Here is a 14,974-nt window from a genome sequence, read left to right as displayed (position 1 = left end):
GCAGCTACCAGGGACGACATGCAGGGATTTTCTAAACTTAGCAAGGGTGTTGTACATGTATGCTCATATCAAAGAGAAATATAAACATGAGCAAGGGTAGCGTAAAGAAAAAACGAAAACACATCAAATAGGGATATCGAATGTGAAACAAAGGTACACCCTCAATGCAAAGATAAAAAGGAATAAATATATATATATTTATTTATTTATAAAATATTTTACCAGGAAATAGTACATTAAGAGTTACCTCTCGTTTTGAAGTATGTCCTGGGCATAGAGTTAAATGACAATACAGTACATGGTTACAAATACAGTTACATAAGTGAACAGGGTATACATTATATACAAGACATTGCATGCACAGTTAGAGAAAATATATATTATAGGCGTATGTAACAGTTACAGACCAGATTAAAATGTGAGACAGCTTTTGTTTTGAAAGAACTTAAACTGATGGTGGATGTGTGAGTCTCCAGTAGGTTGTTCCAGTTTTAAGGTGCACGGTAAGAGAAAGAGGAGCAGCCGGATATTTTGTTGAACATTGGGACCATGAACAGCCAGATGTCAGATGATAATTGCTGCATGTGGTAGAGGTGAGGAGCTTGTTCAGATAGCTGGGTAGTTTGCCCAGAAAGTATTTGAAGGCAAGAGAGGAAAGGTGAACTTTGCGCCTAGACTCAAGTGATGACCAATTTGGTTCTTTGAGCATTTCGCAGTGATGTGTGTTGTGGTTGTATTGGATTGCATATACACTGGCGACACACTTTATTCGAGCTCGGCTAGTCCCACGAATTCGGGTATACCCGGGTGTATTGAGGTTTGTGACTGTTTTCTGCCCGAGTGCATTGAGGTATTTTCCAGGCAGGGATTGAAGCATTTTATTCCCGCTGGCTGCAATACTGCACAGTATATATATATATATATACTGCATTACAATTCATGAATTTATGCCATCTGGTAGACACGCGAAGCATTGCAGCCTATTAAATCCTAATCATTATCATTTAACAGATCAGCCGCCCGTCAGCCAGGCATGAACCCAGGCTGGGAAGGCAAACGCAACGGGGCTTGTCAGAGGTGAGGAGCGGCGCATTCCAGGTATCTGCCAGGTACATACTGGGTATTTGCTCGAATAAAGTGTGTCGGTGCAGTAATGCTGGATTAAAAACAATGGTATATGAAGAGCAAAAATAATGTTCCTATATCCTAAATAGTGCAGCAAAAGTAAGGATACTTATCCTATCCATAGGTGACAGGCAACCGGGAGGTCCAAACATGGAAAGTATCCAAGTGGCTGTACAGCTATAGACAACAGGGGGGAGAAAAAGGGGAAGAGAGAGAAAACAACTGCAGCAAACAATAGCGGCAATATCTTGGGGGAAAATAACCCCCTTCTACCGTTCCCACGAGTGATGCGAAGTGGTACTTCACTGTCTAAACTCTCCAAAGTGGATGAAGTCCCCAATATTAAAAAAACAGCAAAAGTGACTGCGCAAACGTTCTCTGACGAGCCAGACAGCAAAAGGTCATTTTCTGCTGCCTTTGTTTTCTCTTCTCCTTTTCTTACCTATGTAATAAGTTGTTCTATTAGTGAATAAGTAGAGGTGTGGGAAATGAATCCCGAGTGGGTGCTCTAATGATTAACAGTGTAGGCGTGGATTCTATGAATAGTCCAATAAGTCCCAGACAGGGATGAGTCAATGATATGGAACAGTTCTTAAAGTCAATCCTTCGGTAGCCCAATAATATGTGGAGCAGACAGAGTATAATCACTTAGGGAAATGCCCGGGATACTTGTGAATGGGGATTAATACAGCTGAACTTGTGTGTTATAGCGTGAGGTCCATGTCTCCGATATCCTCCAACGTAGCCGCTCCATCTCCTCCCGTCACCCCGTTGTATGCAGGCTTCACTAATGAGAGCCACGTTGGCTCAATGCTGCACAGAGTCGAAATAGATGGGAAGAAGGGAATACCGCTGACCTTGACCGGTTTAACGTGAGGTCTGTGACCACTGGATTCTCCCGCAAGACTATGCCGTCGATCCCCGTGATGCCGAAGTGGGCAAGCTGTCCTGGTATACCAAAAGACTTGTCCGTCTTCACGTGGTGTCTGTATCAACGACGTTCTCCCGCAGGGCTGAATTACAAATACTGATTACAAATAAATGGGATATACTCACACACAGACCTTCTGTTCCTTAGCGTGCTTTCAATCCGTAGACGAAGTAAGTTTGGAGAAAGAAGGGGTAGAGCACTGCAAGTGTAAATACTAGGCTGGCAGCAGGTACAACATTATTTATTAGGCATAACAGCCAAAATCTTGTTTTTTTTCAAGATTTTGGCTGTTATGCCTAAGGCCGCGTCCATGTTTAGTGCTTGCGGGCGTAGGCGCGCTGAGGCGCGCTGAGGCGCGCTTCCACTCGGCACTGAGCCCCTACAGCCGCAATGAGAGCGGCTTTAGTAGGGTCTCGCCTACGCTTCCGCAAGCGCGCGGAAGCGTAGGTCTTAGGGAAATTTGAAATTTTCCCGCTTGCCAGAGCGCAGGGCTGGTCACGTGAGCGGTTCGCCCAATGAGGGCGAACCAGCTCCGTGACGTCACTGGCCCGCCCGCCGACACGCCCCCGACACGCCCATGGACGGCGCGCTGTCTAAGGCCAGGGAAAGCACCCGCTTTCCCTGAGCCTCAGCGCGCCTCCGCACGCCCGGATTAACCATGGACGAAGCCTTATAAATAATTTTGTACCTGCTGCCAGCCTAGTCTTTACACTTGCAGTACTCTTCCCCTTTTTTCTCCTATTACTGAATAAAAATGAAATTGACAAAATGTGTAACATAAAAAAAGAGTATATAATTAAATATGGAATCAATATGATAAATGTATATGTGTAGTTTTTTTTATTTAGTTCAGTTAATGGTAAAATATATATATATATATATATATATATATATATATAGGTTCCTTACCGAGTAGATCCAGGATCCCAAGATCACGAGCCATATATATATATATGGGTTGACAAATCCCCAAAAAATCTACTCGCCGCACAAAAAAATCTACTCGCCACCTAGTACCAAACGTGTGCTGCTTGGGCCAATATTTACTCACCCGGGGGTTAAATCCACTCGCCCGGGGCGAGCAAATGTATAGGTTTGTCGAACACTATATATATATATATATATATATATATATATATATATATATATATATATATATATAAAATGTTAGCTTAAAGGGGCAATTCCCCTGTGTTCGATTTCTTCCCCTGCCCAGGAGGTTTGCAATACCACACAAGAGCTGAACACCTAGCAACCGCTCCACAGCATATTGAATAAGGGCCATTGTGAATAGAGCTGCTTAGTGAGAACCTCCTTGATATCTAATCCTCTCATTATGTACCCATTTGAATCGATATCAATATGTTTAAGTACATTACAGCAGGCCCTTTATTAGGGTACTTATTTAAATATAGAGTGTGTTATCACACTAGTCACATAGTAAATGGCTGAGTAATTTGCATAGTAGGCTACATATAGCCAGTGCAGTGTAGAAATATTGGGAGTCATGAACAACCATTGAAAACAAGTGCAAATTCCAAACCTCCAGCAAATTGTTTGATATTGTGCTGGTGTTTTTGTAGCACAGTTTACTAAAGGTTTTGCCAGCATTATTTTTGACCAGATTATGTGCTCTTCACCTCTTTACACCAGAGAATTCCCAATCCGATTGGTAAATCAAGTCTTCTTCAGACCACGCCAACTTTGAAAAACAATTAGCAAGAAAAACTAATGTGCGGGCTCCTTTAACTATAAAGTTTGTACACGGCTGCCATTATGCACTAAAATGCTCACCATTGTTTAGTGAATGAGGCTCGTTGTACACTGTGTGTATGTCTAATTTTCACATAATAATGTACTTTAGTAGCATATTTCCAAGTAACATGAGTTTGATTGTGAATTTCTTTAGAGAAAATGAGATAGTCAGATCTATGTACAGTATACCTGTAGGAGTAATGAGCTTTACTTTGCTGCACCCAGAATGCTTTATTCATCACAGAGTACAGAAATGTTGAGCGACAGTCATATTTGTATGCTGTTTTACAGTGTGCGGTTCCCTCCTTTGTCTAATATTCCCTCCACCTTCTCTCAATATTTACTCACCAGGCCCAGGTGATTTCTTAGTGTGTCTACAGCCTGTAACTTTCAGATCGGTTTTGATCTTTTCAGCAGTGCAATCTAAACGGTGTATGTATCAAGAAGTTGGTATGTGCTGAAACATTTGCGTTTTAAGAATTAGCACTTTGTTTGTGTGATTCGTACCATATGTATTGTGAGTATTTATACTGTTTCAGCAACAGTATATACTAGATTTGGGATGTTTATTCGATATATAATTGTGTGCTAAAGCACTTCCTATACTACCTTTAAGGTGAAGGAGGAAACCAACGCAGAAAACCGAAAACAAAAGTAATGCACATTTCTTAATTCATATACCTGCGCCAACATGAATATGTAAATCTTCCCATTTGCTATATAATATAAATCACCCTTATTATCACAAAGGCACACATACAAGGAAATGCCACAGATAAGATTAATACACAGGCGTTGCCTGTCACGGGTATATTTCAGTGCGAATTGCGTCCTAAAAAGCACTTTGCTCTAATTTAGGCAGGAGTGCATGAGCTGAAGTGACCACTGAGCTGTACATTATTCTGTCATTGAATGAGTTTATCTCACCCAGTGCTCTAACCTTTAGTCTAAATATAAATCACTTAGGGCATGAATACATTCAAATTGCATTAATTGGGTCAGAATAATATATTACAGATTACCATAGTCTGAATATATCATCAAAACGAATTCCTAGCATGCTAGTAATGAAGAAATATTTCATATAGCCACCTCTGAGTCAGAAAGTCATGCTCCCATTTTTCCAATACATGAGTTCCACTATAAGTTTGGGTATTTAAAGTTAAGACAAGTAGTATAATTATTCCCCCTTCCCTATTACCTGAGAGATACTTGTTGCAGTGTATGTTCTCTAAGTTGGCATGGCATTTATGGGCCAACTGGAAGTATCATGCAAATTGGAAGTTGCAAGTCCCAACGAAATAGTTGTAGTCCTAAGCTGTAAAGCAGAATAGAATACTGATCCAGTTTTCCAGAGACACAGGCATCACAAATTGTATTGTGCAGGATCTAGGGCCGTAGGTATCTCACATTCTCTTACTACAAATATACAAAGTACTAAGAAAGCTTCCTTTTTTAGTACTGATGGGCAGGTGGGAAATGTGTGTCTGTGGGACACTATTTGTTGAAGTGCTATACAGAAAGCTAACTACTGCTCAAACCCCTTATAACGCTGTGCTTGGGGTCAAAAGAATCACATTGCGCTATAAGCAGATCGCATTCGAAATAATGTACAATTGTGTGCATTGTACAATAAAGTATTTAAGATACCAATAATCGTGTTGTAAAGTATTAATAAATACGAAAATTGGGAGCCATGCTTGTATCGCGTTATAAGCGGATTTGCGTTGTAATGGATCGCGTTATAATGGGGTTGAGCTGTACTTATTCATTTATCTAAAATGTGTCTCTGAAGTGTGTTTAACATTTAATTATTTGCAGTAATATTCTCAGAGACCTTCAGATTTTTGTCATAAATGCCTCCATTTTTAAAACCATGGACAATGTTATAGATTTCACTCTCTACAGATCATAAACATAGGTTGGTGAGAACTAACATGTTTTAGGTTTATTGATAGCATCATACATGTTATACTGTATATATATATTAGCTCTCTTATTCCACAACTCAGAATTGTCTCTATTTCAATATTCACAATATAAGGGGAGTCCTATTTAGTATGTATGTATTTATGTATATCTTGTATAGCGTCATCCATATATATAGTGCTTCATAACAGTAATAGACCCACCAAAATAATATGAGTTGATTACCCATTGACATCTGTCTCCCAAAATAATTCTCTATGCAACATATGGAGATGCATTGAGACATCTGGAATATATACTAATTAAAATCTTTACATATACTTTGCATATTCAAAGTAAGATATTTCCCATGTATCTCAGGTGTGTTTACAGGTATGCCTCCATGTGTTGTATAGAAAAGTATTTTTTGGTGGTCTATAAGTAAATTAGTTCTCTACTAACTAGGGCTCTCTCTACTTAATGTCATGCTCTGTCTTGCTTTCTTGCAAATAGAAATAATGCTTGTGATGTTTTGCATGCAAATCTGAGGGTCTATATTTGCCTCTAGTTATCCCCATTACTTATTTGAGGAATAGAAAATCATTAACATTATTTCTTTCTTGATTCTGCCAGGCAATCATAATAATTAACAAACGGCAGTTGTAAACAGCCTATTTATTGCCACTTATCTGCATTGTATAATACTGGTTAATTTGCTGATGATAGTTTCTCTGAAGATCAGATTCCTGTTGTGAAGCTTTATGTACATGGATGGTGCTATACAAATAAAGCTATACATACATACTAAACAGGACTTTCTCTCCCTCTCTCCCTCTCCTCTCTCTATCCCTCTCCTCTCTCTCTTCCCTCTCCTCTCTTTCTCCCTCTCCTCTCTCTCCCCCTCTCCTCCTCTCCCTCCCCCTCTCTCCCTCTCTCCTCTCCCAAAATTTGAAGTTCAATCGTAAATGTCGAATTTCACGTTGGCTTTGTCAATTTCAACCATGTTTTTGTTAAAATATTCTATCGAACTTTTCACAATTTTCAAACATTTTCGAAGAAGCGATGCACATTTGTGCAATTTAGCACATCTTTAATGAATAATATGAGAGCTATGACCTTTAATAGAGTGACACATATCGCTACCTGGTGTGATAGACATACAGATTTGGGAATGGGATGTCCTCCACAGTTAGGTCAGTGTGTTGCTATTGAGGGTGTTATAACTGATACGCATGAATACAACAAAATGGCCATTGGCTTGTTGCCAGTTACACACTCATCTTGGAGTTTGTTCTTTAGCACAGCGGTGCGCAAACTGGGGGGCGCGAGACTGTCTGCAGGGGGCACAGGGTTTACAGAGGGCCCGCATGCTTCCTGAAGGCACTTAAATTAAGTGCTGGGGAAGCGGCGAAGGCCTCTGTAAACCTCACTTACCTTGGCTCCGGCGGCTTCTTAGACCCGTCACCAAGGCAACGCGGGGTCAAATGAGGTAATGACACTGACGCCAGAGCCAAGGTAAGAGGGGGGGGCATGCAGAGAGAGGGGAACTGTTGGCAGGGGGGCACAGGGGAAAAAGTTTGCGCTCCCTTGCTTTAGCAGATAATAGAAACATGAATTCTACATCTTTATATAGTCTTTGTTTGTCATAGTTCTAACGCTTGGCATGGTTGCTATAACAGCAGTAACAAGCTAGGCCCTGTGCCAGGCATCCCACACAACATCTAATCTTTTCTACATTCCGGCGGTTCCGTTCCAGGGGCCCGCCGTATAGTGAAAGTGGATCCGGCGATTTTCAGTTGTTTGCATACGCAAATCGGCATTTTCGTCATTCTGCGCATGTGCGATCTATGGTCTGGGCGCGCAAACTACGGTATGCGCATGCGCGCCAGGCGCAACCGCCCGTTCTCCACATGCGCGACTGAGGATCCAAGATGGCGGCCCCCTTCTCGGTGCTGCCGTATTGGCAGATCGTCGAAAAGCGGAGCGCCGAGAAGTGGGGCCCTGCTGTACTTATTTCAGTTGTCTCTCTTTGCCAAAGTCAGGGCCCTTGAACTGGGGGGAGTTGTTGGGGGGTGCTGAAGGTCTGTTAAACAGGGGGGGCATCAAGGTTTCTTCAGCGGGGGAAGGTGTACTTACCGGAGTAGGCCCGGCCGGTAGCGGAAGTTGGACCTAACTTCCACGTTCCGCTGCCAGGCTAGGACTGTTGACCCGGCGCTTCCCCTCTGTTTGCGGCCAGGGCCAATGTCACTTGCATTCAGCATACAATATTTTAAACCTTCGCCAGCCAGTCAGTATATACAACATCCAGTTGGCCAGCGGGCCAACCAGAGAAAGAAAGGGTTAAGTACTAAGTAAAAAAAGAAACCTTCTCAGTGCACTATTTAAAATAAAGTGCACTAAAAGGGGAGGTGGAGTTCAAAAGGAAAATCATGGGGGAATACCGTGCAAGACCATAATACTTTCCTTGCAAGAGGTTCTAGCTGCAATGAACTGTAACAGTGCGGGCCCACGGTAAGACTAAATTGAACTAATGGCAGTGTTTCTTTTTTTATTTTTAAACAAGACAAGTTATGTCCTTTTTTAACGAAAAAAAAAGAAAAGTATTTTTAAAACCATTTTTTTAAATATCGTCCTTGAAATGTTTGCACAAACTTTACTTCTCTCATCGCTGCCTTATTGTCTTTTACCCTTTCCACTTCTAAAACAGGTCGGTGAACAGAAGTGCAGATAATTCTGATCCCCTTATTGCCAAGTATCAATCTAGATTGACAACAATAAATCTCCACTTAGAGACCTAATTGCATAGTGCAAGATATACCATTTCACAAACTGACTTAAATATATTGTAACTGTCTGATTTTTTTAATTTTTTTTTAAAATGGTATTAATCATTTGAGTCGCCACATTAGTATATGATTGCTTACATTAGAAAAGTGGCATCAACAAATGGACAGAATTTCTATTGACGTATTCAAGGTCAATACAAGACACTTGCATGGTAACTTTTCATCCGAAGGACAGTACAGAGTTATCTCTTAAGATAAGAGAAAAGGGCTGTGAAAATGTGAAATGTACAGTACTGACTATGGAGACTGTGATGGCAGACGTTAGTACGTTTTTGAAAAATATATTTTTTAGAATGGACAGGTGTACAGGTAAAGTACAGTAGAGATGTGCAAACTTTTGCATGCATTGCAACTTTAGCAAATGTCAACCTTTTTGATTTGAATCAGAAGCTTGCAACAACCTCGCTTAACGTTTAAAGTCAATGGGCATTGCATGATCAAATATACTTGAATACTTTTGCTTTTGAGGTTTGTACGCTAAAAAACAAATTTGCGGGGCCTGTTCTTTTGCCATTTTGAATAAGTGATATTTTGACACTTTGGGCCGTGTTGCTAGAACTTTTGGCACCAAAAGCGCAATTTATATTTTTGCAGGTTTTTTAACTTTTTGGAAAGTTCAATTGAAACTGTGATGAAGCGAATCTTAGCAAGTTTGCACATCACTTTGTACTGGGATACACCAAATAAGTTGAAACAAATATGTTTTGCACATATCTCATTATATCTGCGTTAGATGAAATCGAGTATAGCTATGATTTTGATCCTCCCTACTGAAAAACAGTAATAATTACATTGTAATATAGTATATGGGGAAAAAGTATCCACACTTGTTATTTTATAAAGATATTTTTTTTTAGGAACTAACCTTTTTTCCTTCATCGTGTAGTAGATAATAAACATTTTTAAAATAAACAAAACCTTAAACATTTTCAAGTTACGCCCAGCATCTTCTACAGCCGGGGTGAGCAAACTTTTTATGCCGAGCCCCCCTTTTCATCCATGACATTTCTGGGGTCCCCCCTCCCGGATGTAATCAAAGCACATTGGGGAAAAAATAACTTTATTAAACGGTATACAATGTAAATACAAATACGTCTAAATACTTACATATTTCAACATTTTTAAAACAGTTAAACTACAATTTAAGTGTTTATTTTAATTTTTAGTAGCATGGCTTGTGTTGGCTAATTTTATCTATGGGCTGGGATTATGGTGCTGGCGCCGCTGCATGCACGTACATGGGTGCGCGCGCCCGGCAACCATTCTGCTGTATCTTCTTGTGGGAGCTACCCCCGTGCCTGTGCGTCTAGAGGCGGAGAGGCACGTTGACGCGGCAGAATTTTGAAAATACAACAAACTTTGTATTTTCAGGCGGCTGCCGCGTGACGGCGCACATGAGCTGGGTCAGCCAATGAGGGCGCACCAGCTTCGTGACGCGTCCGCCACGCGCCTACAATCTCCTGCAGCCAAGTTCACAAATCGCTTGGGCTGCAGGAGTGCGCGCGGCGGCGCGCTTGTTCGCACGTGGCAGCGCAGGGATTATAATCCCCGCTTTATTCTTACATTCCTTGCTAAAGAGCATTTCCCTTATAACATTTGGAGCTGTAATATGTTTATAAGATGTCCCATGCAGGCAGTATACTAGTATTGGATCACTATCTGTTTATTTTATTGTTTGTTGGTATCTGGTAATATTATTTTTTTCCTGGTGGACTGTCAATATCACAAAGGCAATCCATTTGGGTGCATCCATCCACCCCTTTGCCACCTCTTTGCCCTCTTCCCCCTTTTTGTTCCATCTCCCATTTGCCTTCCCACCACCCCCCCCCCCCCTGCTCTTTAGCTTGCCTTCCCCATTCCTACAGTAACTACTGTACCAGTATTATTTATTTATTTCCCCGTTTTTAATGTTGTGTTTTTACTTGTTTTTTTAGTATTATTTTATTGCATTCAAAGTACTGTAACATTTAGATAGCTGCAGCTTACCCTTTCAAATCTCAGCTGTGCAGAGGGTCATAGCAAATCAGGGTGCCATCTGAGAGCAGGACCACAGCCCTATTGCCGGGCAGACACTGTGAGGGGCATTCGACGACACAGCGCTGGTTCGTGCCCCTGCTCTGCCGTCCTGCTGCAGTACTGGCCTTTTCTGATTTTCTTGTGCAGCCGCCGTACCTCCACCATGCGCGCACACATACACAATCAAGTTTGGCCAGCTAACCCGGCCGCCCACCCCCACGCGCCCCCCGCATCAACATTTTTGGCTGCCTGCACCGTCCGCGCACAGCATTTTCAGCCGTCTGCACCGCACACTGCATGTTGTGCCGTCTGCCCGCCTGCGCACAACAACTTTCGCCACCCCCCGCCTGCACCGGCCATGCGTACCCCTTAAATAATCTTGTGCCCCCCAGTTTGCGGACCCCTGTTCTACAGTATGACCTGATGAAAGAACAAAATTTCCAAAAACATGTTCAATATACATTTTAGTTGGTCCATTAGAAAATGTATAACAAAACAAATGTGTAAATTACATTTTCTTCTAAAGAGCTTTCCAATTATTACAATGATATTATTATTATTATTATTATTATTATTATTATTGTGAAGGAGAGGCTCAGTGAGTAATGGCACTGACTCCAATAACAACAACGCTGTGTTTGGGGAGCCTGGTTCAATTCCCAGTGTCGGCTCCTTGTGACCTTGGGCAAGTCACTTTATCTCCCAGGGCCTCAGGCACCAAAAACATAGATTGTAAGCTCCACGGGGCGGGGACTGTGCCTGTAAAATTCCTTAGTGCTGCGTGCTGTGCGCTATACTGTAATTGTGACGCGCTTTGAGTTCCATTGGGAGAAAATCTCTATATGAAATAAAAAAAGCTAAAGTAATTATTATTATTAGAATAATACACTTGTGCACTTGATACAAATGTGTTTAATCTGTACCCAAAATGCTAAAAGGAAAGATAATTTGTATCTGAATAAAACTGTGAAGACTATTGGTAATACAGTACTAGTTGATTGTGTGTATAAATGATTTTGTTAACAATCAAAAGCAAAACACTCTCTTCAGCGTGGTTTAAACTGTATGAACTAAGGGCTCCCTCTACCAGTCTCTCACAGTGCTGCACAATTAAAATAAAATCCAAACTTTTGAATACACTACTCATTCATACCTCAATCTAACACTCTTTTGATGTGAGTGCAGATGTTTGTAATTTGCCTTTTTTCGTGATCTTTGGTTTAATAACCAACTAACCAACCAATATTATAAATAATGCAGCTGTCTATTATTAAAAAGTAAACAGCATTTCTTGCGGACGCAGGTCAGAATGACTGCATCTGCAAAGTTTAATTAGTAAATTAAGTTATTTTCATAAATTGTCAAAACAGTGTTTATTTATTTTTAATTTTGTTCTCCTTTTACCAACAGACCAAATCTAGATGGTTATCAAAAGACACTCCTGCAATGCTACTGATGAGGCAAAGAGCTCATCCTAGTGAGGACAACAGAGCTCGCGAGCCTCCCAATCCATCAGGTTTCACATCATCAGCTGCTATCTCACCTTTAAGGATCCAGGGTCAGTTGGTACATGGAATGTCTGGAACCACTCCTAGACCTTGGGGTAGCCCATCAAGGCATACAAGATCACGCTATTACTGACCATTCGTGATGATGAATAAAGATCTTTCCTTCCCACTGGGTTTCTCATATTTTGAATGTGAAAGAGCATTTTCAGACTTTCGTGTCTAAAGTTCAGCAGCAAACCACCCTGAACTTATTCATTTCAAGATGATACTAGGGTGTACTGGAACAAGACTTCATGGAACTAGTGTTCTGTGCATAAATGCAGAAAACATGTCGGAGATTATTTTGGGATCCAGAAATGACTGCATTTAAACCAGTGAGAAGTAAAACGAGTGTTGTAGAAACTGTGAAATATACTTTATGCTAAGTCTTGCTTGAAAACAATATTATTAAGCCACAATTACATGAGAGCTGTATGAGACACACAGTATACTGAAAATGATTTAACTCCAAGGGAATAAACTGGGGTAATCAAAAAGAACTATGATCTGCAATCATTTTTTTATGGTAGGTTTTGTACAATACACACAATATACTCAGACCCTTCAGAGAAACGCTTTGCACTGTACAATGCCACCAGACGTTTATATATTCCTTAAAAAAAAATATTTCAATGATTCAATAAAAATGTGAAATAAACATGGTTTATTTGATTTAATGGTTATTGTAAAGTTTTACTGAAACAAAATTGACAATTATAAATGTAGCGGCGTTTCTTCCCCCTCCCCCCCCCCCCCCTTGCTCCCCCATCTCTGGGAGATTTCACCATTACACGGTGTGGTGTGGTGCATACCTGCTGGCTTACAGTACAGTACAGTGCTGTGGAGGAGAACAGGACAGGCTTCTGGGGTAGTAACTGATTCTTTCTCACGGTGACAGCGCGTCCATCTCTTGCAGGCTCCAGGGATGTGGGGACAATCCCTGCAGGAGAACTTACTTCCCCTCCCCCTGATAGATTGTAGTCTCAGGCAGGAAGATATCTTTGAACAGGATCACTTTATTTATTACACTGGCAGATGGAACAGCATACACAGCATTGACAGTCTAAGGCCGAGTCCATAGAAGGACAGGCCGTGCTGAGCCGTGCGGACGCTCCGCGCTGAGCCCCTGCATCCTCAATGAGGATGCCTTGAGAGGTCCGCAGGCGTGCTGACGAGTTGGAGTTTTCAGCCGAGCGCAAAGCTGTTTTTCAGCGCGCTGTCGGCTGAAAACCTCCAATCACAGCACAGCAGTGTCAACGTCACGGCGCCGTGACGTCGGCGCCGTGACGTCGACGTCAGTGCGTCGCGGGCGATTGGCCCAGCGACGTCACTGCCCCGCCTATCTCAGTCTCCCCCCGCCTCCGATTGCGCCCGCTGGCTCGCCTGCATGGGCATAAAATCACGCAGAATTCAGCAGGCGAGCCTCAGCGTCAGCGCGGCTCGGATCTCCTCACCCCTCTATGGCCCGGGCCTTAGATAGAAAAGGATCCCTTTAATGTGGCACAAAGAGAAGCACCCTAAATTAAAACATAATCTTTATTAAGGTAAACTTAAAATAAAACTGTTTGGAAACCACATATATGTAGCCCCCTATAAACAGCTAAGGCTATACCTATCTTCCTTCTACTGTGATAAGTCCTGTTAAGATCAGGCGCCAGTAATCATCATGGGTTTTCCCCCTTCATAGCCCTAGCCTGAGTGGTAGACGCAGGCCTGGACTCTGCTGCAGGCGTGAGCAAGAGGGGAGGCTCTGCTGACACCATGAGGGGAGGGGCTAGCTCTATATTTAGCAGCCAACGCCGGTGAATTTGTGGTTGTTCTTCTTCTGTGCTTTGGTGCTGTGTTCCTCTCTTCTGATGGTCCTTCGGAAGAGAGAGTAGCTTAGGAAGAGTTCGAGTGAACAGTATATCGAGAGTCTAGAGTTGCTGAGTATTATGCCGTAAGCCACGAATCCTGCGGAACGGTCCGAGGAGTATCAGGAGGGCTGCGGGCTCCCCGGCGCAGCGTGCCGGATGAGAGTGAGAGGAACTGGAACGATCAGCGTCTATAAGTAGAGCTGATAGAATCATAGACTGGTGGACCAATGCCCTCACCCCACTGCCAGGGGTGATGGGGGAGAATTCAAGACCCACGGGGTATTGAAGCCCTAACTCAGACCATCCTGTCGGAAGAGTGACTTGGAGGGAAGGAGAGGAGGTGAGCGGTGTGTACCTCGTCCTGGAGATTGTATTGCGGCTGCTGGAAGCCTTATCATTGGGATATCGTTGCTCTGTCAAATTAAGAGACTGTTCTGTACTCGTAAAGACTGTGTGTGATTTGGAGAGTATAACCCTGGGACCTGAGGGGTTCTTCTATACCGGTCCTGTCCCATTACCCTGGGAGTATAGAAGATGGAGGCGCTGCACCACTAAGAGATCATGGAGGCTATCACCCCAGAAGCCCGGTCCTGGCTCCCCCACAACACCGCGGGAAGCTCAGGCCCTCCTGTTCCTCACAAGTACGCACCACACTGCATGTAATCGGCCCCATGTACCCTAGACACCACCGAAGAGTCTGAGGGGTGGGGGTGGGGGAAACAGGGTTACATTTGGAGGCGCTGCTGAGATGATATCTATCAGAACAGGACCGGCTTATAGCAAGGTGGAACAGGCAGACTAAGATGCACTCTCCCGGCAGGTGTTTTAAGCAAGTAGCGTGAGGCAACTGGGGGGTCATAGCGGTAACCAATCCGGGGACCATGGCCCAGGGCCCGCGTTATGCAGGGGTGGATAGTTAGAGTTGATCAAGTCCCTTGAGGCGGGTAGCGTGAGGCAACTGGGGTTGTCAACCTGTTAACCAGCCCAGGG

General features: G+C 42.7%; 1 protein-coding gene across 2 annotated transcripts in view; it reads left to right on the top strand.

Annotated features, from left to right (window-relative positions):
• FAM83E (family with sequence similarity 83 member E) overlaps positions 1 to 12,634 on the top strand; it is an 80,048-nt gene extending 67,414 nt beyond the window's left edge. Inside the window, exon 6 of one of the 2 annotated variants that reach the window (XM_075605342.1) lies at positions 11,992 to 12,634. In XM_075605342.1, the coding sequence (XP_075461457.1) occupies positions 11,992 to 12,222 (231 nt within the window). In that variant the 3' untranslated portion in view covers positions 12,223 to 12,634. Of the gene's footprint in view, positions 1 to 1,835; positions 2,201 to 11,991 lie in introns of those variants that run through there. The other variant, XM_075605343.1, reaches the window with a different exon arrangement.
• The last annotated feature ends 2,340 nt before the right edge of the window (positions 12,635 to 14,974 follow it).

The sequence above is a fragment of the Ascaphus truei genome, chromosome 6, assembly GCF_040206685.1.
Source record: "Ascaphus truei isolate aAscTru1 chromosome 6, aAscTru1.hap1, whole genome shotgun sequence".
NCBI classification, from domain to species: domain Eukaryota; kingdom Metazoa; phylum Chordata; class Amphibia; order Anura; family Ascaphidae; genus Ascaphus; species Ascaphus truei.
This window is presented reverse-complemented; position numbering and strand designations above follow the sequence as displayed.